The sequence below is a fragment of the Pinus tabuliformis genome, chromosome 8 (genome assembly GCF_031772625.1).
Source record: "Pinus tabuliformis cultivar Carrire ecotype Pingquan chromosome 8, CPIR1, whole genome shotgun sequence".
NCBI lineage: Eukaryota > Viridiplantae > Streptophyta > Pinopsida > Pinales > Pinaceae > Pinus > Pinus tabuliformis.
Genome location: NC_142294.1, coordinates 1,854,923,648 through 1,854,949,652, shown reverse-complemented (window position 1 = coordinate 1,854,949,652; position 26,005 = coordinate 1,854,923,648). Strand labels below are relative to the sequence as shown.

Here is a 26,005-nt window from a genome sequence, read left to right as displayed (position 1 = left end):
ATGGTTTACACAAGAATTCATATCATCATCTCATAAAATATGATCATATAAGTTATAACATAACACAATTGAGATTTGTATTCAAAATTTTTAAAAGCAAACTGAAAAATGATTTCATAAACAAAATAACATATGGTAGCAAATTGCAAGTTCTCCATGAATCATAACATAATTAGAAAACCAAAAATAGACAGTGTCTCCATGTGCAATGTCATGTCTCATGCATCAGCACGAGGACACCTAGAATAAGCCCTCGAGGAGCTAGTGCCAACATCAGTGGGCTCAAACAACAACTGTGAGGCAGGTGTGTTTGGAGTTTCCATTTGAGAAAATGGCAGACCAGAGGGATCTTGTGTCTCCTCATCAAGCCAACTCAAATCATTAGTAGGCAACTCCTCCACAACCCATTCAGACTCTAGATCAATGTCATCCAATGCAATTGGATCAAAATCCTTTGGACGCACATTTGTTTAGTGAGCAATTGAAGGTTGTAATAGATGTAGACCAACTTCTGCAACTATTCATGCTGGAACTTGTTACACTTTTTGCTATGGATGTGCTCAAACACAAACCAATTGCGCTCACATCCTAAAGCACTGCAAGGCTGGCTTAGAACTTTGATTGCAAATTCTTGCAATTCTGGTGCCTCATGCCATAATCTATCCACTACTTGGTTGTAAAAAAAAAAAAAAATTAGTGTTGCAAATTGCAATGCCAAGCTTAAAGAAATTATAGAATTTAAAAATTGAATCTTACATGGCATTTTCTTGTCCCTCAGCCGTATGGTTGAGCTAAATCCAAACATGCCAGATGCTTCCTTGTATATGTCTCATTGCAAATTGATTTTGTCTTGAATTTCTTGGCTTAGGAACATCCTCTCAATGCATATCATGACACCTCTCATCACCTCGAGATCTCTTTGAATATTAGACCCCTCATTATAGAATATGCTTGGATTTAGATATGCTCCCATTGCATGCAACGGTGAATGTAGCTGCTTGCCCCACCTGGAATCAATAATTTCCCATATAGGGAGATATTTAGATGAATCTCCCCTATAAAAAGCCTTGATGGCCTCTTTGGCCCTGTTCGTCCTCATAAATGTAGCCCATTAGAGGCTTGTCTCCATCCATGATCCTCAAGACTCTCACAAGTGGCTCGATTAAGCTGACAATTTTAGTGACTTTATCCCACAAGTCCTCTTTGAAGACATGCACCTTCACAGCCAGGCATCTGGTTTTGTGCAATCTTTCCAAAATAGCCATTGTTGGCTACAAAACATTTGTCTCAAAGCTTGGTACTCATTCAAAATGTTAGGCCAGGAGGTAACTCCACAATGCGAATTATGATATTGCATTAAGATTGTTCATGGATATATACATGGAGGGAGAGACTCTTGGGCTTCACCTCCCAATGTCTCTTCATATTCCTATTCTCGTTATTTACTATTTACACTATTTTACATATTTTCACCCAATCCCAATGATTAGGTGTCAACATTCTGCCCCTTAATCTGAAGGGATGTTGGCGAGACCAAGCATCATTCTGAGTCTTTCAAACTTTTCTCTTCCAAGCGCTTTGGTAAAGATGTCCGCAATCTGCTCATTTGTGGAACAATGGCGTAGATGGATTGTCTTGGCCTCAACATGATGTCGAATTAGATGGTATTTTGTATTGACGTGCTTCGTCCGATCATGGAACTTTGTGTTCATGGCCAAATTTATTGCAAAAGTGTTGTTAATCATGAGTGGAGTTGAATGCACTTGATTCCCCCGCAAATATTCTAGAATTTTCCTGAGCCACACAATCTTTTTTGTTGCTTCAATTGCTGCCACATATTCTGCCTTTGTTATGGAATCTGCTGGAACTGATTGTTTGCGTGACCTCCAAGAGATAGCTCCTGATCCAAGACGCATAGCATAACCTGAAGTAGATACCCCGGTTTCTTTATCTCCATTGAAGTCTAAATCAGTGTATCCAATCAAGCTAAAGTCACCCCCCTGTGTATACTTGAGTTCCCTTCAAGTACTTTAGAACTCTTTTTGCAACAGACCAATGTCCCTCACAAGGATTTTGCATAAACTTGGAGAGGATTCCAACAACAAATGAAATGTCCGGTTTGGTAGTAGTCAGGTAGTTGAGACTTCCTACAAGCTGTCTATACTTTGTTGCATCCTCAAATTCTTTTCCTTCAATGGATGTGAGCTTCAAGTTCTGTTCCATTGGAGTAGTCAAAGGATTGCACTCAGCCATGCCAAACCTGTTCAATAGATCTCCAATGTACTTCTTCTGAGAGAGGAATATAAACTTCGGATGTTGAGTTACTTCAATACCAAGATAGTAGTGAACATAACCCAAGTCAGTCATTTCAAAACCTTTCCTCAATTCCTTCTTTATGGATGCAATGTAGCTCTCATTGTTCCCTGTCATCAAAAGATCATCTACATACAACACCAGATATACGACTGTTTTGCCAGCTTTCTTGGCAAACAAAGTTATCATCAAGATCATAATGTTTAAAGTTGAGTTTCAGAAGATCCTCGGTTAACTTTTCATACCAGGCTCGCGGTGCTTGCTTGAGGCCATACAAGGATTTCACAAGCTTGCATACTTTGTGTTCTTGGCCCTTCACAACAAATCCTTCTGGTTGGGACATAAAAACATTCTCTTTCAGATCTCCATTCAAGAAAGCAATTTTTACATCCATTTGATGGACTTTCCAACTGTTCCGAGTTGCCAAGGCAAAGAGTGTCCGGATGTAGGGCTTCAAAAGTTGACTGTTGGTTGTTAAGGAGAGGCTTCTTAATGTATGTTGGAGGAGTAATTCATAGTATATATTTAGAATGTTAAATATTTTAAAATATGTATATTTTTATTCTAAGGTAAGTGGATCACTTTAATATTATTCCTCCTAATATTTGTATTCATATTTATTGACTTAATTTGTTTTTTATTAGTGACATATCCTTAATAACTCTTAATAAAAGCCTAAGTTACCGGATTCGTCAGGCTCGGATGTTGGATCTACGGATCCCCGGATCTGATATGGATTCGGATTCGGATCCGTTGGGATCTGCTCAGGAGTTGTACAAACATGAAATTTTTACATACAACAAAAACTAACATCGGCCTAAGTCAACCCATTTGCGGAAATTTATTCTTAAAATTCAAAATTCTATGCATATTAAGAAAGGTCGCATAATTTCGATTAAGTTCATTAGATTCAGTCGGAATGCACGATTCTAGTAGTTTTCTGTTTCACGTGTTTTTCGATGGGTCCGAAGGTCATGTCATGAAAAGTGTCCTCGGGTTTTCCTCAAATACTCTGTCTTTCATGCTAGAATGTGCCCTCAACCCTGTCCGTCGTGTTATGCTATCAAATGCTCTCTCTTTCGCGCTAGAATGTGCCCTCGATCCTGTCCGTCGTGTTATGCTATGAATGTGCCCTCAAGCTTGTTCGTCGTGTTGTGCTGTGAATGCTCTGTCTGTCCCACTCAACTATGCCCTCATGCATCAATTCATCGTGTTCTCTGTCTGACGCCATGCTCCAATGCGTCCTCGGTTCTCATAAATCAACCATGGCGGTTGCTAATACACTATGTTTTAGCCACAACTAAGTTTAAAAATAGCTTGCCGTGCCACTATGTTCTAACCATGATTATTTTAAAATTAACTTTTAAATAAATTGTGAAATAAATGTAATTTACATTATATTTTTATATTAATGTAACTTTCTATAGTACTTGTATATATATAATTTATTATTATATGATTAAATGAATATATAATTTGAGAAATATTAAAAATTATTATAAAATTTTTATATATTATTATTATATAATAAAATGAATATATAATTTGAGAAACATTAAAAATTATTATCAATTATATGTATTATAAATATTATATAGATATAGATATTCATACATATTTTTAAGTTTTAAAAATTATAAAAATATAGTTATATTTATTTGTACTTTTCGTTTCCTACTGTATCCGGATCTTGGTTTTTCCAAAACCTGGTGGATTCGTATCTGGATCCGGATGTTAATAGCAAGCAAACCAATGATTGACTCAATGCATATGATCCAAACTAGATTGTGAAGTCATTGATTGATTTATTGTCTTTGGTTGTTCGAGTTACGTAACTTATACGTGGTGAGATTACAGTGAAAACCGTAGGAGGAGGTGTCATGTCACTACCTCCTGGGGTTTTAGCCCACAAAACCGAGTCTTCAATTTCAGACTCAATTTTCTCTCAAACCAGGAGGAACCACGAGGTGTACCATATATCAATGGAAACATCTTTATAATATTCCTAATTAGCCATGGCTAATTGGAATATTCGATTTTGCCCAATTTTTGCCTTCTATAGTTATTTGTAAAAGAAAAAAAAAAGTGAGGACGGGGGACATAACTCACTTTAAGAATAAAAGGTCACTTCCTAGTAGCACAACGTTGTGACTTAAAGAGGAACCAAGGGGGCCAAAGGGGGACGTAGAAATGGGACCCACACAGACACATGGAGGGATTGCGCAGGAGGGAAGAACACGTGGCAAGAGGAGAATCACGCAGGAGGAGGTGAGCCTAGGGATTGTGAGAGGCAGAGGCTATAAAATAGAGAGGAGCCTCCTCATTTTGGATCATTCAGTTATGTGCATTTTGAGCTAGTCGTTTAGACTTCTGAGCACGTTGGCTGTTTAGCTAGTCTGCAACACTGTTTAGTGCATTGAGTGTCTCCGTTCGGAGATCTCACCGTTAGCCCCGGGGACTTTGAGTGCCTGCTCGGGCAAGGTATTTCCTTTGGCATTTCATCAGTTTCAGCAACTTTTTGGGGAACTGTGTAGCACTGGGAGAGGGACGTGGTTCTTTCTGGCAGTAGTGCTGGATTGGGGTTTTTATAGGAGGATTTATGCTGAGTGATTGAGCAAGGGACCAACCCTTGCATCTTGGAGGATTTTGGCAGAGTTTTAGCGAGAGTTCTGGTGGGGTTTCTTCAGTGGCAGCGCAAAGCATTAAGGGACTGCGCAGATCCCCAAGGGGGCGATTTTTGGAGGTCGACTATTCCAGGAAAGCTTTCTGGGTTTTTGGAGTAGAGCCCGATTCCAGAGTTTCAACATTTTCCGAGGAGGGGAGCAGCCCCAAATCATTATTTGTTTTCTAGCAGCAGCAGTAACACGGCAGTTCCCCAACAACATCCACACAGAGAGGCCATTCCTTAGTTATTTTGAGAGTATTTCTTCACTTGCCTTGTGCAAGTCGAGGTGCCATCTGCCTGATCACCTCTTGTACTCATTTTATTGCTTAGTATAATAAAATGGCTTAGCATTTCTCGTTGCATTTCTTGAGTATCTGCTTATATTTCCTGTTTACATTATTATATGCTGTGCCATTGTTATTTTGTCATTTCTGGGTTATTATATCATTTGCACATATTTGTTGGAGTTTTGCTGGGGTTCGAGGAATATTCTGGGTTAGGGATATTACAGTGGTATCAGAGCATAGATTTGGCTCAGCCTGTGGAGCTACCAATCTATGACACATGGGGAAAAACCCTACATTTTTTACAGAGGTAGGAGGTACAGAGACACTGGACGCAGGTTGGAGAATACCTACGGAGAGGGAGACTGTATTCCAGTGGTGGACGCAGAATAGGAGGAGCCGGTGGTTGACGCAGGACAGAAATAGCTGGTGGTGGACGCAGAGCAGATGGCAGACGAGGACGGGAAAAGATTTGCGGATATGCTCCTCAAATCAGTGCAGGATCTGTCGAGGCAGATTGAGGTGATGGGGCAGAGATTCACGATAGTACAGGCCAGACAGCGTGAGAGCCCACGAGTTTTTCAGATTGGTGAGGGATCAGGTGCATCCCATTGCCAGAGCAGCGTGATATTGCGCAGCAGGTGGCCTCGCATGCCCCTACACACTCTACCATGCTTACGTTCTTAGGAGCAGACACGGTGGTTGGAGCCCAGCAGGAGGCAGAGCCCGGCCATATGGGCGATTATTTTGCAGAGTACCAGGCACAATGTTGCACGAAGCGCCCCCCTGGTTCCAAGCCCCGAAGTGCGTCCCGTACGGAAGCGCCTAGGAAGCTTGGCCAGAAGCGCGCTTCCAAATTTTTTGCCGCTTCCTGGAAATTCAGAAGCGTGGTACGGAAGCGTTGCTTCCGAAGCGTGCTTCGTACGGCGCTTCGGGCGTCGGAAGCGTGGCGCTTCGGAGGAGGAAGCGTACGCTTCCTGAAAAGCGTTTAGAAATTTTTTTTTTTCATTTTTTTTTTTTAATTTTAGGTGAGTTTGCTTGTTGGGGGTGGGTCCACCTTGGGTTAGGGTGACGAATGAAGGCAAAAATAAATATAAATATAGCAGATGCTCCCTCATGGTAATGTTAAATTCTTAAAGTAAAAGTGACATTCTCCTTTATTTTTCATTTTCATCCTTTTACTTAAATTTTTAACATTACCATGAAATGACTCAGGATGTTTGAGAGTGGTTCCAGTCTCATTGGACTTCATATGGAGAAAATAGAATTTCATATCCTATTCAAAATTCAGCAGACTTAACAGTTTTCAGGAATTCAGGATCAATGGGATTGTGGCATTTCATTAGATTATATCAAGTATGAAGGTATGCGATTAGCATTTAATCAAGAGCACCAAGCCCTATATGTACCCTAGCGTTGGTGGTGTTAATTGTTGAACTCTTTTGTCACGCGGCACGCCCTTAGCAAAAAATTACCTTTCAATCAAGTCAAAATCATCGATCAAGCATGTTAAGCTTTTTCTAACATATTTTAAGTTTTGAATTAGGTAGTTTGATCAAAATTGGGCAATGTTGACTAATATCCCTAGACAATCGAGGTAGAGGCAAAGGCTAGACAAGAGGAGAAGAATCTGGATTCTAGATGGTTGATGCTCGAATAATTAATCATTAATGTACAATGGATGTTATATCTATCTTGATTTATGCAAAAATATGCATGTTTTCATGTCTTCTACAACTAATTTGGTATTTGGGATGTTTGTTTTGAGTATAAATGCAAAAAAATATAAATATATATATATATATATATATAGCAGACGCTTCGCTTCCTAGATTTTTGGAAAATGACGCTTTCGCATCCCCGCTTCCAAAAAACGTCCCCGCTTCGTGCAACATTGACCAGGCATATGGGCAGGAGTTCAGGGATGCCCTTTCATTCAGAGACTTTGTTCAGCTCCAGCAGGATAGTAGGCCCCGCGATCATCACAGAGGAAACCGGCATTACCATGATGGTGACACCCATCGTGCAGCGAGTAGATTCCACTTGCCTACGTTTGATGGTTCATCAAATAGTTCGGCGAAGTCTTGGTGGAGAAGCTTGACATTTATTTCCAGCTTAACTAGATGTCGGAGGTAGAGGCCATAAAGGTGGCAACATTGCATTTGGATGGCGAGGCCCAGGATTGGTGGTTTCACGGGATGGTTATACTTGGGCACTCTACAGTAACGACATATGCGGAGTTTACCAGGAGATTGATGGAGCGATTTGATCGGAGGGATCCAGAGCAGCATTTTGTTGAGCTGACAAGGCTCAAACAGACAGGGAGCCCAAAGACCTACATTGCAGATTTCTTGAGGGTCTCCATGATGGTGCCAGACCTATCCATGGAATAGAGGGTCTATATGTATGTTGAGGGGTTAACAGAGCCACTTCGGGGTCTAGTCTGATCCACTAGACTAGCCACGCTTCAGGACGCTATCAGCAGGACCCGGGACTTACAAGATGTCTTACCCAGGACCCGGACACCTTACCCCCAAAGACAACCTTTTCAGTCTAAGGGGAAGGATGTGAGGATTCCACCTCCAAGGGGGAATCCAGGGCGAGTATAGATCGAGGACGATGTTAAGAGGGCGCTGAAGAAGAAGCGGTTGTGCTTCACATGTCAGGGGCTGTGGGCACCAGGACATAGACGTGCTGCTGGTAAAGCACATTTTATTGAGGTCTTCTCTGAGAGCAGTGGAGAAGAGGATGATGAGGATGATGTGGAGGCAGGAGATAGCCATGCCATACAGGGACCTTTGCCACCTCCACCACTAGCAGCAAGTGGTGCATCTTTTGCACCTACTGGAGGGGCCCTTGCAGCATTGCGAGGAGTTCCTAAGTATCTGACGCTACGTGTACGAGGGATAGTACGTGGCCAACGGGTATCAGTTTTGGTTGACAGTGGGGTAACCCACAACTTCATCGATGCACAGATGGTTGAGCGGAGAGGTGTTCAAACAGAGAGCTTCGATGGGTTTTTAGTCTTGGTCCCAGGAGATCAGACCATGACATGTGCTCCTTATGTTCCAGAGCTTTCAGTGACGATGGGAACCTACACATTGACTGACCACTTTTTCGTGGTCGATATCCCGGACAACAACATGATACTGGGTGTTCAGTGGCTTATCACTCTAGGGAAGGTCACGATGGATTGGAAGACCCTAGAGATGGAGTGGGATGATGAGAAGACAGGGAGGCATGAGAAGATACGGGGATAGCACACATATCCGCCTTAGACTGTGTTGGCTCATCGGATGGAGGCAGTCTTCCGGAAGGGAGACATAGAGTGGGCAGTGGAGCTGTGGGCATCAGGGGCAGGGACTACAGGGTAGACGGTACATCCAGAGATATAGTCGATCCTTGATCGGTATGCCATAGTGTTTGGGGAGATTCCACTAGGGCAGCCACCGGATCGGGGGTTTGAGCATACCATCGAGCTTGAGCAGGGTATACAGGCAGTGATCACCACCCCCTATAGGTACCCTAAGGCCTATTGGGAGTCGGGACGAGATTGAGTGGGCTATCCAGGAGCTGCTGGCTCTTGGGCACATTCGACCGAGCACGAGTCCTTTTGCTTCTTCTGTGGTGTTGGTGAAGAAGAAGGACGGTACATTGAGGATGTGCATTGACTACAGGGCCCTGAACAAGAAGACCCTGAAGAACAGGTACCCCATACCCAGGATTGATGAGCGGATGGATGAGTTGAGGGGAGCACAATTCTTCTCAAAGATTGATTTGAGATAAAAAAGTCATAGACGCCTCCGATTCAACAACCCAAGTGATGGTTCTAAATCAGGTGTTGGCCGAAGGCTCATGTGTTGTCTGATTAGGATGTGCTGAATTCTACATCTCTAGAAAAGATAAAGGTTGGAGGGCTGAGGGATGTTTGGTTGGAAGGTGGTGTGAAGGGTCTTGAAATGAGCCTTCGGCCAGCCCCATCACCCCACCTTCCAACCAAACATCCCTCAGCCCTCCAACCTTTATCTTTTCTAGAGATGTAGAATTCAGCACATCCTAATCGGACAACACATGAGCCTTCGGCCAACACCTGATTTAGAACCATCACTTGGGTTGTTGTACAACCTCTTGGGTTGTTGAATCGGAGGCGTTTATGACTTTTTTTAGTGGCACCCTTTAGAAGAAAAAAAATTGTCTATTGGGATGGAAGCGAGTCAGAGTCAGAGGAGTCAGAAGAGTCAGAGTCGGTGTCAGAGGAGTCAGAAGAGTCGGAGTCGGAGTCAGAAGAGTCAAAGTCTGAGTCGGAGTCGGGAAAGTCGGAGTCAGAGGCAGGCTCAGGTGTTGGTCTGGCCGAAGGCTCAGGTGTTGAATCAGGTGTTAGCTCGAGGCATATAGCTCAGATGGTAGAGCATTGGGCTCTTAATCTAATGGTCGCAGGTTCGAATCCTGCTATGCCCATGGCTGTCCACAACATAGCCATGGGGCCTTAACATAGGAAAAATTACAAACATGAACAACTGCATTTCAATGCTAAAGCCCACAACGGCTCAAAACTTGGGGCCTAGATTAGGAATGGCCTTAAACTTCTGGTTAACATTTGTCTGCAATTTTGGTTCTTTTAACAGATCGGGTTCAAGTAATTTTGGCGGTGTAAACACTTCGAGGTCCCCCTATGTCCATCTTGGATCAATATATTCCCCACTGTATTATTTCCCGGAATTCGGGTATGCAGTCTTCAAGGTTCATTACCTTGGAGGTGTGGCAACTGTATTACTTAGGTTCCTTAGTCAGGTTTTCGTCTTGGTTCAATATATTCCAGCTATATCGTTTCCTGGATTGCGGGTATGCAGTCTTTAGTGATTCATGACCATTGGAGGTGTGGCAACTGTATTACTTGGGTGTTTGTAGTCAGGAGTACGTTTTTGTTGGTCAGGAGTTTTTGCCCATTTTAGGATGCACTCTCAAACACCTGAGCCTTTGGCCAACACTTGAGCCTTCGGCCAGACCAACACCTGAGCCTTTGGCCAGACCAACCCCTGAGCCTGACTCCGACTCCGACTCAGACTCCGACTCTTCTGACTCCGACTTTGACTCTTCTAACTCCTCTGACTCTGACTCGCAAAAGTCATAGACGCCTCCGATTCAACAACCCAAGAGGTTGTACAACAACCCAAGTGATGGTTCTAAATCAGGTGTTGGCCGAAGGCTCATGTGTTGTCCGATTAGGATGTGCTGAATTCTACATCTCTAGAAAAGATAAAGGTTGGAGGGCTGAGGGATGTTTGGTTGGAAGGTGGGGTGATGGGGCCGGCCGAAGGCTCATTTCAAGACCCTGCCTTGCCGGGTGATTGAGGTTTGCGGATGACCCAAGCCTCATTTGAATGAGGTTTGCGGATGACCCAAACCTCATTTGAATGAGGTTTGCGGATGACCCAAACCTCATTTGGAAGCAAGGCAGGGTCTTGAAATGAGCCTTCAGCCAGCCCCATCACCCCACCTTCCAACCAAACATCCCTCAGCCCTCCAACCTTTATCTTTTCTAGAGATGTAGAATTCAGCACATCCTAATCAGACAACACATGAGCCTTCGGCCAACACCTGATTTAGAACCATCACTTGGGTTGTTGAATCGGAGGTGTCCCTCCGACCCTACTTATTGGCTCTACCGTTGAGCTATATGCCCTTGAGCCTTCGGCCAACACCTGAGCCTTCGGCCTGACAACACATGAGCCTTCGGCCTGATCTTGACTTCGACTATCGAACGCTTGATTTTTTACTCTAAAGGGTGCCACTTTCGTTGATTCATCAGATTCGCGTGAGGGAGCAAGACATTCCGAAGACCGCCTTCAGGGGTCACTGTGGGCACTTTGAGTTCTTGGTGATGCCTTTTGGGCTAACCAACGCCCCCGCTACATTTCAGTCCTGCATGAATCACATCTTCCGTAGTCACTTGAGAGTTTGTGTTGGTATTCTTTGATGACATTCTCATTTACAGCAGGACTTGGGAGGAGCATCTCCAGCACATTGAGACGGTATTGTGTATCTTACAGGAGCAGCAGTTCTATGCCAAACTCTCCAAGTGTGAGTTTGGGTTGACGAAGATGTTGTATCTGGGACACATCATAGGGGTGGACGAAGTGAGAGTCCACGAGGAGAAGATCAGGGTTATTAGAGAATGGCCGGAGCCGAGAAATGTGACGGAACTTCGAGGGTTCATTGGCATTTGTACTTACTACTGGAAGTTCGTCAAAGGTTTCTCGTAGCTTGCTGCACCCCTGACAGATTTGACGAGGAAGGGGGCATTCAGTTGGTCAGATACGGCGTAGCGAGCCTTTGATAGGCTCAAGGAGGTTATGAGCAGCGACCCAGTGCTTGCGTTGCCAGATTTTACGTAGCCATTTGTTTTGGAGTGTGATGCATCAGGAGAGGGGATCGGTGCAGTGTTGATGCAGGGAGGTCACCCTATAGCTTTTGAGAGCCAGAAGCTCCTTCTGCACGAGAGGTTGTATTCTATATACGACAAGGAGATGATGGCCATCATGCATGCATTGGCTAAGTACCAACAATATTTGGTGGGTAACAGGTTTAGGGTGAGGACTGATCACAACAGCCTCAAGTTCCTTTTGGAGCAAAAGCAGCCACAGGAGAGGCAGCAGAAGTGGATCAGCAAGATCCAAGCATATGACTTTGACATTGAGTATGTCAAGAGTAAGAACAACGTGATAGCAGATGCCCTTTCACGTAGACCAGCCATGTTGTTTCTTATGAGCTTGGATACAGACTGGAGGGCTCGACTCTTAGTAGAGTACTCCAAGGACAGGTTTGCATGTGAGGTTCTGGATGGGCAGGTCACAGATGACAGGTACAGGGTGGTCGATGAGATCATCTATTACAGGGACCGGATCTTCTTGACTGAGGGGTCTCAGCTCAAGAAGAAGATACTCCAGGCATCACATGATTCACCATTGGTAGGACATCAAGGGTTTACCAAAACCTATAGGGCCATTAGGGAGAGGTTCTCATGGAAGGGCCTCAAGGAGGACGTACTCCAGCACATCCGGGAGTGCGATGTTTGCCAGAGGAACAAGGGAGAGATGAGTCATCCCGCTGGATTATTGCAGCCTCTTCCCATTCCGGAGGGGAAATGGGAGAGTATTTTGATGGACTTCATCACATGGTTGCCCATGGTACAGGGCATGGATTGCATCTTTGTCATCGTTGACCGACTGACGAAGTACGCGCATTTTTTTGCCATATCCGCACACTATACAGTAGCACAGGTGGTCGAGCTGTTCTTTAGAGAGATCTTCAGGTTACATGGTCTTCCTAAGACCATCGTCAGTGACAAGGACAACGGTTTCATGGGCGGATTTTGGCAGGAGCTTTTCCGGTTGGTGGGGACGGAGTTGACACTGAGTACTAGTTATCACCCACAGACGGATGGGCAGACAAAGATAGTTAACAAGTGGCTAGAGGGCTACTTGCGTAACTATGTCAGTGGGCAACAACGAGCATGGTTGAGGTGGCTGCATCTAGGGGAGTGCTGCTACAATATTTCACATCACATGTCCATTGGTATGTCACCATTTTATGCCTTATATGGGTATCATCCTTTATCTTTTGCTAACGTGATGTTTGGTGATAGCAAGGCTCCCAGAGCTAAGATTTGGATCCAAGAGAGTCAGGATATTCTCCGAGCTTTCAAGGATAACATGGCTACAACACAGAACCAGCAGAAGCTGTATGCCGACAGGGGACCTGGTCTACCTACGATTATAGCCATACCGATAGTCATCACTAAAGCAGAAGGGGGCTGAGAAGCTCAAGCCTCGCTTTTATGGGCCGTACAGGGTGATACGCAGGGTTGGACAGGTTGCATATGAGTTGGAGTTGCCCCAAGGCAGCATGATTCATAACGTTTTTCATGTATCATGCATGAAAAAGGCATTGGGGCAGTAGGTGACAGTGACAAATGAGCTACCACCCATGGATGACGAGGGGCCTTTGGTATTGCAGTCGGAGGCTATCATTGATACCAGGGAGAGGCAGTTGCGGAGCAGGACGGTCCGGGAATTCTTGGTGAGGTGGAAGAATTTGCCGGATGAGGATGCCACTTGGGAGAGTGAGAAGATCTTGCAGCATCCATCATTTCAGTTGCTTGAGGACAAGCAACATTTTGCCGCGGGAGACTGTAATATTCCTACTTAGCCATGGTTAATTGGAATATTCGATTTTGCCCAATTTTTGCCTTCTATAGTTATTTGTTAAAAAAAGAAGAAAAAAAGTGAGGACGGGGGACATAACTCATTTTAAGAATAAAAAGTCACTTCCTAGGAGCACAACGTTGTGACTTAAAGAGGAGCTAAGGGGGCCAAAGGGGGACGCAAAAATGGGACCCATGCAGACACATGGAGGCACTGTGCAGGAGGGAAGAACACGTGGCAAGAGGAGAATCACGCAGGAGGAGGTGAGCCTAGGGATTGTGAGAGGCAGAGGCTATAAAATAGAGAGGAGCCCCCTCATTTTGGATCATTTAGTTATGTGCATTTTGAGCTAGTCGTTTCGACTTCTGAGCACGCTGGCTGTTTAGCTAGTCTGCAGCACTGTTTAGTGCATTGAGTGTCTCTGTTCGGAGATCTCACCCTTAACCCCGGGGGACTTCGAGTGCATGCTCGGGCAAGGTATTTCCTTTGGCATTTTAGCAGTAGTTTTATCAGCATTCCAGCAGCAGTTTCAGCAGCGTTTTGGGGGACTGCGCAACGTTGGGAGAGGGACATCGTTCTTTCTGGCAGTAGTGTTGGATTGGGGTTTTTGTAGGAGGATTTATGCTGAGTGATTGAGCAGGGGACCAACCCTTGCATCTTGGAGGATTTTGGCAGAGTTTCAGGGAGAGTTTTGGTGGGGTTTCTTCAGTGGTAGCGCAGAGCACTGAGGGATTGCGCAGATCCCCAAGGGGGTGATTTTCGGAGGTGGGCTATTCCAAGAAAGCTTTCTGGGTTTTTGGAGTAGAGCCCGATTCCAGAGTTTCAACATTTTCCGAGGAGGGGAGCAGCCCCAAATCATTATTTGTTTTCTAGCAGCAGCAACAGCACGACAGTTCCCCAACATCATCCACGCAGAGAGGCCATTCCTTCTTATTCTGAGAGTATTTCTTCACTTGCCTTGTGCAAGTCGAGGTGCCATTTGCCTGATCACCTCTTGTACTCATTTTATTGCTCAGTATAATAAAATGGCTTAGCATTTCTCGCTGCATTTCTTGAGTATCTGCTTATATTTCTTGTTTACATTATTGTATGCTGTGTCACTGTTATTTTGTCATTTCTGGGTTATTATATAATTTGCACATATTTGTTGGAGTTTTGCTGGGGTTTGAGGAATATTCCGGGTTAGGGATATTACAATCTCGTCGAGGAGAATCTATCTAGAAGGATATTGACACAAGATTCCATGAATTGCCATGTCAAATTTGCCATGGAAGATCGGGGTAGCTCTTGGTGCTGCTTGGGTTGACATAAATGACAACTAGCTATCGACAAAAATCTCTAAATATTTCATTGATCTTTAAGATCGATGAGATATAGGGAAATGAACTTTCATTTTTATTAAATAAGTGAAATTACATGATGTATTGTTTCCCACTTTTACTAAGTGGTCACTAGAAGTTGTCTTGAACCACTTCTTGTATGTTCAGACATAACCAGTGCAAAAGTTCCTGCTCGAGCTGCACTTCTGAACAGGTTAAAGATAGAAAGAAATAAAGAGCTAGGTAAGAACATGAAAAAGGGGGGGAACCCAAAAGGGTAAAACCTAGATAGTGAAGTAGATAGTATGCTGAAAAGAAATAATGTTCTGTCATGGAAGGAGCTCTAGAAAGCAACAAACACTATGGATGCCAAGGAAGAGCAACACCCTAGCGAGTTTGATCAGATTATGCGAACTGAGAATAGTCAGCTCTTACATTGCATAGTCTGTAGCCAGTGGTTGGTAGTGACATAGTCTTCCAGAAAGTCAGACATGCATTGGTGCATTCATAATTATTCAAAGTGGTTGACAGATCATAATATAGTATATACATATATACCCACCTTGAAACAGAACTTATAAGATCATAGTGGCAAGATGTGGTGCCTGTAGTAGCCGCTCTGATGTTCAAGCCCATGTTCGGAAATTGCGATAAACCATGTAGCGGAATATTTGACTGTGAAAGCTAAAAATATGAGAATCATAAGGGCAATGCCAGTTAGACGATACTGTGGCTGATCCAATACATGGAAATCCTGCTCTATTTCAGTTGAACAAACTTCTCAAAGGGAAGTCTCAATGATCACAAGATGCCTTTACCTCGTCTAGTTGCTGACTTATGGAGAGTATTGATATATCAATATGCCTAAAATACATTCTACTCTAGATTGTTCTTTCCAGCTGCATTAAAAAGGATTGAAAAAAACATTTAACTTGGGAAATTGTTAAATACGATACAGAGATGTTGCCTTCTTCATCCTTCCCTTGTTTTGCATTTTCAATTATAAATTATCTTAACAAAATTGATTAAAAAATGCAAGTTGGTAACATATGTGGTAAATTTATATGAAGCTTTGATCAACCCTTTCCTCTTATGTCTAAAATCACTATGATTCTTTTTCAAATGGTGCATCTGGTATGGTGGTTTGATGTCTTTACATGCCATTAGTTCTACTGTCTACTTGTTATGAATTTATAGTGTTACTAAACATATATGAAGTTTTCTGATGGGTTGTTTTCGTTGTTATTCTCCTTGCTCAAACCTTTTGTTTCCATGGGGTTTTATCAGGTCATTACTTTTGCTACATCAGATGTTTCAGTGGTTTCAGACAAACTAGAATTTGATAAATTAAGGACCCTGCGAATGACTGGATATGGACTCATCCTTTCTGGCCCGACGTTGCATTTATGGTTTAACTTCGTGTCAAAGACAATTCCAAAGAGGGATCTCATCAGCACTGCAAAGAAAATGGTGCTTGGGCAGGCTGTATATGGTCCTGCTATTACAGCTGTCTTCTTTTCAGTGAATGCTTACATGCAAGGTATGAAGTATTGTATTTGTTGTCATTTTTTATTGAGGTTGTGGAGATGAATTTCCAAGAATGATTTTGGTACAGCATTCTTGAGTGTATATTGTAATGATAAACCTGTCTACATTCACTTGAGATACTCATTAACTATGAGTTACAACATAATGGTAATAATACATTATAGCCAGTCTCCATCCATCACTGGACTGACCCAAAAGTTATGAGTTGCACTACTGAAAATTTGAAACAAAATTGTTAACCCGAGAGTTGAGACATTGAAGAACCTTGTTGACTTTTAAGATGGATACCAAAATCACCATCTCTCATTTTAATGGTTCATTGAACAGAGACAAATTGGCACATAGATAAGGATTCTTGAGTTATATTTCAAGTGTTGATGATTGTAGCATCAGATGAGTACCTCTGCATAGGTCTAAGTGTCTAGATGTGTGGAAGTCGTCCAAAGTCTTCAACCTTAGCAAATTTACCTTAATTAGATGAACAATTAAAGCGCTTTTAGAAAAAAATGAGTTTAATATAATGAAATGCAAAGATTATTTGCATCAGTGTATTAGATGAATTTCAACCATTTATTTGAAGTGATGTGAGATCTAATCTTTACTGTCAATCATATTCAAGATTAGGTTTGTGGATTCGGTCAACAACTCAAGCTTATAAAACAAGGTTAAGTGAAGGAGAAAGGGACAACAATATTGAGCACAAGACACAATGAGATAATGAGGATCTCAATGATTGGGTGAAGAACATCTTTCATCCAATTGTGCAGGGTCTAGAGAACAACAGCATGGGGATTTGCAACAGTGAGAGGAGAAAACCCAGCAGCAAGTAATTCGACAGAGAATTTCGGCAATAGCAAAGCCCACACAAGTAGTAGAGAAAGAAGGCCATGTGAGCTGACATGTGTGCAAGCCTACAGCTTCTTATGACTTGAAATATTATTATATTTTGCGAGTGTTGAATCTCTTTTGAGCATTGTTATAAGGTACTGGTTTATGATTGTTAATCTAGTCATTATCTTATTTTTCTTATTGAGATTATCTCTTGAACATTTACATTGCTATTTTAATAATCAAACTTGTTAAATAATCTTTAATCAGGTTACCTAGAAAAATACTTGCCTTGCCCTTAGATCTCCTAGACTTCTTGTTGCAACAAGTTTTCCCTTTCTAACCATTTGTAGGGACTACCCCCCTTAGCTTACCTAGGAGAGAGCTTAAACAGAATGAGTAGAGAATAGTTGGCAACCCCTACTTTGAGGGTTGCGCCATAAAAAATGTACCTTGTGGGATTAGAATCTTTTCTCGCACCTAGGTCTACATCTTAGGCGACAACATGATGCAATAATGATTTTTGTCCCTAATGAATTGTTGCTTTCACTAGAATCTATGTTGTGATTGTGAGGTGGTTCAGTAGCCCATGTCTTGGGGGCCTTACCCATAGGCACCCAAGCCATTAGAGGAGTATATTAGCACTATCAGCTGAAGCTTTGAGAACCTTAGGCCTCCTAGCAACAACATATCACACATGTACCAGAGCACTCCTTGCACCCAGGATGTTGTGCCTCTTTGCACTAGATTTGATGATTATCCAGGATGACACACCTGGACCTAGCATGCCCCCATGCCCGCCTTAGCACCTTATGAAGGATGGCAGTTGATTCAACGCCTAGTTGAGAATGGTCTCACCTTTAAAGACTTGGGAGGGCTAGTAGCACCTAGAAAACCCTCAACAATAGAGCATAGATAGACATTATGAGCAGTTGGAGATCCATGGAGACCACTTTGTGGTGCCCCAGTTGGATCTTGGGACCACAAAGAGCCATTGAGGTGAATTTGGGGCTAACCTTGAAATCATGATTTTTACATGCTACTACACCACATTGGACACCTCATAAAACTTTGAGATGCCACTTGGAGCCTATGTCATGCATGATGCTAGCCTTAGAAGGTTAGCGACTCACACGTGTGGGCTTATTTTGCACTTTTAATCAAAAGCTAGTGAGTTGGCTTATAACCTGTTGCCTTCTAAATCCACACCTGGGATTATTGTGGAGAAAGTCTTTAACTCCACTTGGTGTGGCCTTGGGGGCAAGTTTCGAGTTGAGACTGTCACTCAATTGTCAACTCCATCTAGGCTTACTTATTTACAATTTAACATGGAAATCAATTAAAAATCTTGTCCTGCAAGAATTTTAATAATTTAAAAAATCCTATAAAAACCTAATCAAATTCCGTGACGCTTTAGATATGTCCTACTATGGTAATATACATTGAATCTAAGCGTTAGGACGGACCCAAGGCCTAATCAATAGGCCATACTCCAACTTTGGAGGTGTGTGAGTGAAAAAAATCAACTAGTTATTCATCGTTGAAAAGCGAGATTAATTAGCCAAGTGAAAAAAACAATCTAGAGTGTACTCACTTGATAATTGAGTCCCAAGTCGCCTAAGCTTGTTACAACAATTCATCATACTAGCGATATTTAATACAATTCCTCGCAGGGTTGCGAAATTTGAGAGAGAGAAAGGTAGATAGAGGAGAGAGAAAGGGTCAATAGTTGCTTGTTGACTTTTGGACTTCCGAAAAAATTTGACGAGTGCCCTGTACATTGGGCCCGGGGTCTTCAGATTTTTCATGGTGTAATCTAACAGATAACATTTGGCTCCACCTGCGGAGGTGTGCTTGATCTTCAAGAAAGTATAGGAGGATCCAGAATCTACAATCAAGACTGCCACAAAGCACATTAGTAGTACTTGCACTAGATATATCAGAATAATCTAAAAATCCACTGAACAAGGAAGAAATATACCAAAAAGAAATACGTAAGTAAAATTTTGAAACCAAAAGCAAGAAATGAAGTGCAAGCCGGGTTAGAAATACATTACAAAATGACCCTTGGGCATCAGATATTTTCAGTGAAGTCCATCTTGAGAACTTGCCTACTCATAGGTAGATCCATAGGTTCCTTTTTTGATGTCCTTTATCCAATCCTGATCATTTTAGCGTTGACTTGTCCCAATGTTGACTTGCTTGTGACAATCAGGTTTGTTCTGTCTTTTCCTTCTTCTTTTATGAGTGCCAATCTGTTGATGATAAACTTTTTTCAATATTGGCGATCTAGGTCCAAAATTTTTATTCTTTATTTTCTATCTTTTTGTTTTATTCTATGTACGCTGATGTGATTCCGCAACCCTTTTCAACCCATCTTCCTCCCCTGCCTTATGGTTCAATGCCTTTGATGCTGATGAAAGACTTGATGTGTCAAAGTATTTTGTAGAATGCCCTACTTCTTCACCCTTTATCCACTCTATCATAGATGCTAGAAAATTCGTCAAAACAACATAACTTCCTAGCTTGTATGACCTACAAATTATCTCATTGTTTGGTTCGCTTAGGTTGTCAACATGATATCTTTGCTTTAACTCCCACTCAAGCATGCTGCATGACAAAGGTGTTATCTAGCATGGGGATGATGGCAAAGGATAGGTCCATTTGAAGGTTACTGTTACCGCTCAAACTAGCAGGGGTCCTAAGAGGGGTTCTTATGGAGCAACTACTGGGTCGAGGGCAACAATGGAGCAATAGCTCACTATCACCTTAGCTAAGGCTTCCTGCTCTTTATGGACTTTCACCGATGGGAGGAGACCCGGTATGAGAGGAATCACGATAATGGATATGTCAATGAAATGATGAAAGGTGATTCCCAAGGCCTATTCACAAGAGAGACTCAATTGTATGGCTTGCTTGTTTTGGAAGCAAGGTGATGGGCTTTCTGGGAAGGGCCAAGAAAATCCTTAGGGCTAGGCTTTGAGATTATGCTTTGTCAAGATGGTTCTGTAATATTCCTAATTAGCCATGGCTAATTGGAATATTTGATTTTGCTCAATTTTGCCTTCTATAGTTATTTATAAATAAAAAGGTGAGGAAAGGGGAGACATAACTCACTTTTAGAATAAAGTCTCTCCTTAGTAGCACAACGTTGTAACTTAAAGGGGAACCAAGGGGGGCCAAAGAACCACGTAGAGGATGGGCCCACGCAAACACTTGGAGGGATTGCGCAAATGGAGAGGAACACGTGGCAAGAGAAGGAGCTACGTTGGAGGTGAGCCTTGGGGATGAGAGAGGCCAATGCTATAAAGGAGAGAGGAGCCTCCTCTTTTTGTCATTCGATTATGAGCATTTGAGCTAGTCACTTTGACTTGGAGCACACTGGCTGTTTAGCTTGTCTGCAACACTGTTTAGTGCACTGAGTGTCTCCGTTCGGAGATCTCACCCTTAGCCCCAGGGGACTTCGAGTGCCTACTTGGGCAAGGTAGTTTCAACAATATTTTTGCAGTGGTATTGATCTTTGGCATCGAGGAGGAGCCGAGTATTGGAGCACTGCGCAGTCTTGAGAGAGAGGGACGCAGTTCTTCTGGAGGTAGTTCCGGATTGGGGGTTTGTGGAGGATTTGAGCTAGGAGATTGAGCAAGGGATTAGCCCTTGCATATTGGAGGATTTTGGCTGAGTTTCAGGCAGAGTTTTGGTGGGTTTTATTTAGTGGAAGCACAAAGCCTTGAGGGATTGCGTGGGTCCTCAAGGGGGCGATTTTCGTGGGTCGGCCATTTCAGAAAAGCCTTCTTGGGTTTTCTGGGTTTCTTGAGTAGAGTCTGATTCCAGAGTTTCAACATTTTCTGAGGAGGGGAACAACCCCAAATCCTCTTTTGATTTCCAGCAACAGCAATAGCACGACAGTTCTCTAGCAGCTTGGACGCAGTTCAGAGAGAGGCCATTTCTTTGCTATTCGGAGTGTATTTCTTCACTTGTCTTGTGCAAGTCGAGGTGCCATCTTTCTGATCACCTCCTGTACTCATTCTATTACTCAGTATAATAAAATGGCTTAGCATTTCTCTCTGCATTTCTTGAGTATCTGCTTATATTTCATGTTTATATTATTATATGTTGCACCATTGTTATTTCCATCACTTTGAGCTTCCCAGTTATTATATCATTTGTATGTATTTGGTTGGGGTTTACTGGGGTTTGGGGAATATCTCTGAAACAGGATATTACAGTGGTGGGGAATATCTCTGAAATAGGATATTACAGTGGTATCAGAGCATAGATCTGGCTCAGCTTGTGGAGCTAGCAATCTATGACACGGGGGGAAAAGCCCTACATCTGTTACAGAGGTAGGAGATATAGAGACACTGGACGTAGGTTGGAGAACACCTACAGGGAGGGAGACTGTGTTTTTGTGGTGGACACAGAACAGGAGGAGCCTGTGGTGGATGTAGAACAGAGGGAGCCTGTGGTGGACGCAGAGCAGGAGGATCCGATGGCAGATGAGGATGGGAAGAGATTTGCGGACATGCTCCTCAAATCAGTGCAGGACCTGTCGAGGCAGATCGAGGTGATGGGGAAGAGATTCACGGCAGTGGAGGCTAGACAGCGTGAGAACCCACGGGTTTTCCAGGTTGGTGAGGGATCGGGGACATCCCACCATTTTCCAGAGCAGGGTGCCACTTAGCGTGACACTACTCAACAGATGGCCTCACATGCCCCTACACGCTCTACCATGCCCACTTTCCTAGGAGCAGACACGGGGGCTGGAGCCTAGTAGGAGGCAGAGCCCGGTCACATGGGCGACTATTTTGCAGAGTAGCAGGCCTATGGGCAGGAGTTCAGGGACTCTCTTTCATTTAGAGACTTTGTTTGGCTCCAACGGGATAGTAGACCCCGCGATCATCATAGAGGACACCGGCATTATCACGATGGAGACACCCACCGCATAGCTAGTAGATTTCACTTGCCTACGTTTGATGGTTCATCAAATAGTTCGGCAAGGTCTTGGGTGGAGAAGCTGGACATCTATTTCTAGCTTAACCAGATGTCGGAGGCAGAGGCCATCAAGGTGGCGACATTACATTTGGATGGTGAGGCCCAGGATTGGTGGTTCCATGGGATGGTTAGACTCGGACATTCCACAGTGACGACGTATGTTGAGTTCACCAGAGATTGATGGAGAGGTTTGACCGGAGGGATTCGGAACAACATTTTGTTGAGTTGACGAGGCTCAAACAGACCAGCAGCCCTGAGACCTACATCACAGACTTCTTGAGAGTTTCAATGATGGTGCCAGATCTATCCATGGCACGGAGGATCTACATGTTTGTGGAGGGGTTAGCAGAGCCACTTCGGGGTCTAGTCAGATCCACTAGACCAGCCACACTCTAGGATGCTATTAGCAGGACGCGGGACTTACAGGATGCCTTACCCTGGACTCTGACACCTTATCCCCAGAGACAGGCTTTCCAGCCTAAGGGGAAGGATGTGAGGATTCCACCTCCAAAGGGGAATCCAGGACGAGCACAGATTGATGATGACTCCAGGAGGGAGTTGAAGAAGAAGTGGTTGTGTTTTACCTATCAGGAGTTGTGGGCACCAGGACACAAGTGTGCTGCTGGCAAGGGACACTTTATTGAGGTCTTCTCCGAGAGCAGCAGGGAAGAAGATGAGGAGGATGATGTGGAGGCAGGAGGTAGTCATGCCGTGCAGGGTCCTTTGCCACCTCCACCACTAGCAGCAGGAGGTGCAACTTTTGCACCTACCGGAGGGGCCCTTGCAGCATTGCGAGGAGTTCCCGAGTATTTGACGCTGCGCGTATGGGGGACAGTATGTGGCCAGTGAGTATCAGTTTTGGTTGACAGTGGGACCACCCACAACTTTCATTGATTCACAAATGGTTGAGCGGAGAGGTATATTGACAGAGAGCTTTGATGGATTTTCAGTTCTAGTCCTAGGTTGTGTACTTGTTATGTTCCAGAGTTATCAGTGAAGATGGGCACCTACACACTGACTGACCACTTCTTCGTGGTCAATATTTCGGACACCAACATAGTACTGGGTGTTCAGTGGCTTATCACTCTAGGGAAGGTCACGACAGATTGGAAGGCCCTAGAGATGGAGTGGGATGATGAGAAGACAGGGAGGCATGAGAAGATACAGGGACAGCACACATACCCCCCTCAGACTGTTTCGACTCATCAGATGGAGGCAGTCTTTCGGAAGGGAGACAGAGTGGGCAGTGGAGTTGCGTGCATCAGAGGCAGGGACCACAGGACAAACAGTGCACCCAGAGATATAGTCCATCCTTGACCGGTATGCCACAGTATTTGGGGAGATTCCGCTGGGACAGCCACCGGACCGGGGGTTTGAGAACACCATCGAGCTTGAGCAGGGCATACAGGCAGTGATTACTACTCCTTATAGGCATCCCAAGGCCTATCGGGATGAGATTGAGCAGGCCATTCAAGAGTTGCTGGCTCTTGGGCACATTCAACCGAGCACGAGTCCTTTTGCTTCTTCCGTGGTGTTGGTGAAGAAGAAGGACGGTACATTGAGGATGTGCATTGACTACAGGGCCCTGAACAAGAAAGCACTGAAGAATAGGTACCCCATACCCAGGATCGATGAGTTGATGGATGAGTTGAGGGGAGCATGGTTCTTCTCAAAGATTGATTTGAGATCTGGGTACCATCAGATTCATGTGAGGGAACAGGACATCCCTAAGACTGCCTTCATGTGTCACTATGGGCACTTTGAGTTTTTTGTGATGCCCTTTGGGCTAACCAACGCCCCCGCTACATTCCAATCTTGCATGAATCACATCTTCCACAGTCATTTAAGGAAGTTTGTGTTGGTGTTCTTTGATGATATCCTCATTTACATCAGGACTTGGGAGGAGCATCTCTAACATATTGAGACAGTATTGCGCATCTTGGAGGAGCAGCAGTTCTATGCCAAGCTCTCCAAGTGTGAGTTCGGGTTGACAAAGATGTTATACTTGGGACACATCATAAGGGTGAACTGAGTGAGGGTCCACGAGGAGAAGATCAGGGCCATCAGAGATTGGTCGGAGCCGAGGAACGTGACAGAATTTCGAGGATTCATTGGCATTTGCACCTACTACCAGAAGTTCGTCAAGAGTTTCTCACAGCTTGCTACACCCCTGATGGATTTGACGAGGAAGGGGGCATTCAGTTGGTCAGATACAACGCAGCGAGCCTTTGATAGGCTCAAGGAGGTTATGAGCAGCTACCCAGTGCTTGCATTGTTGGATTTTTCGCAGCCATTTGTCTTGGAGTGTGATGCGTCGGGAGAGGGGATCGGCGCAGTATTGATGCAGGGAGGTCACCCTGTAGCCTTTGAGAGCCGAAAGCTCCTTCCGCATGAGAGGTTGTATTCTATATACGACAAGGAGATGCTGGCCACATGCATGCATTGGCCAAGTTCCGACAGTATCTAGTGGGTAACAGGTTCAGGGTGAGGACTGATCACAACAGCCTCAGGTTCTTTTTGGAGCAGAAGCAGCTACAGGAGAGATAATAGAAGTGGATTAGTAAGATCCAAGCATATGACTTTGACATTGAGTATGTCAAGGGTAAGAACAACGTGGTAGCAGATGCCATTTTACGTAGACCAGCCATGTTGTCTCTTATGAGCTTGGACGCAGACTGGAGGGCTCGACTCTTAGTTGAGTACTCCAAGGATAGATTTGCATGTGAGGTTCTAGATGGGCAGGTGGCGGATGACAGGTACAGGGTGGTCGATGAGATCATCTACTACAGGGACCGAATCTTCTTGACTGAGGGGTCTTAGCTCAAGAAGAAGATACTTCAGGCATCACATGATTCACCATTGGCCGGCCATCAGGGGTTTACCAAAACCTACAGGGCCATTAGAGAGAGGTTCTCATAGAAGGGTCTCAAGGAGGACGTACTCCAGCATGTCCGGGAGTGCGATGTTTGCCAGAGGAACAAGGGGGAGATGAACCATCCCGCAGGATTATTGCAGCCTCTTCCCATTCCAGAGGGGAAATGGGAGTGTATTTCTATGGACTTCATCACAGGGTTGCCCATGGTATAGAACAAGGATTGCATCTTTGTCGTCGTTGATCGACTGACAAAGTACTCACACTTTTTCGCCATATCCGCACATTACACAGCAACACAGGTGGGCGAGCTGTTCTTCAGAGAGATCTTTAGGTTACATGGTCTTCCCAAGACCATCACCAGTGACAGGGATAGCCGTTTCATGGGCAGATTTTGGCAGGAGCTTTTCCGGTTGGTGGGGACGAAGTTGACACCGAGTACCAGTTATCACCCACAGACAGACGGGCAGACAGAGATAGTTAACAAGTGGCTGGAGGGCTACTTGCGTAACTATGTCAGTGGGCAACAACGAGCATGGCTGAAGTGGCTGCATTTGGGGGAGTACTGCTACAACACTACACATCACATGTCCATTGGTATGTCCCCATTCTATGTTTTATATGGATATCATCCTTTATCTTTTGTTGACGTGATGTTTGGTGCTAGCAAGGCTTCGAGAGCCAAGATTTGGATCCAAGAGAGTCAGGATATTCTCCGAGCTCTCAAGGATAATATGGCTATAGCGCAGAACTAGCAAACGCTATATGCTGACAGGGGTTGGGTGGAGAGACAGTTTGAGGTAGGGGACTTGGTCTACCTACGATTACAGCCATACCGACAGTCGTCACTGAAGCAGAAGGGGGCTGAGAAGCTCAAGCCCCACTTTTATGGGCCATACAGGGTGCTATGCAGGATTGGACAGGTTGCATATGAGTTGGAGCTGCCCCAAGGAAGCAAGATTCATAATGTCTTTCATGTA

At 44.1% G+C, this 26,005-nt stretch overlaps 1 protein-coding gene and 1 non-coding gene across 2 annotated transcripts in view; both read left to right on the top strand.

Moving 5' to 3' along the window:
- LOC149243677 (uncharacterized) overlaps positions 1-26,005 on the top strand; it is a 241,402-nt gene that overhangs the window by 47,471 nt on the left and 167,926 nt on the right. Inside the window, exon 2 of the mRNA XM_089374599.1 lies at positions 16,073-16,325. Within this exon, the coding sequence (XP_089230725.1) occupies positions 16,073-16,325 (253 nt within the window). The remainder of the gene's footprint in view (positions 1-16,072; positions 16,326-26,005) is intronic.
- On the top strand, positions 9,648-9,720 carry TRNAK-CUU (transfer RNA lysine (anticodon CUU)). The gene has a single exon. It is a non-coding gene; the product is annotated as a tRNA-Lys (tRNA).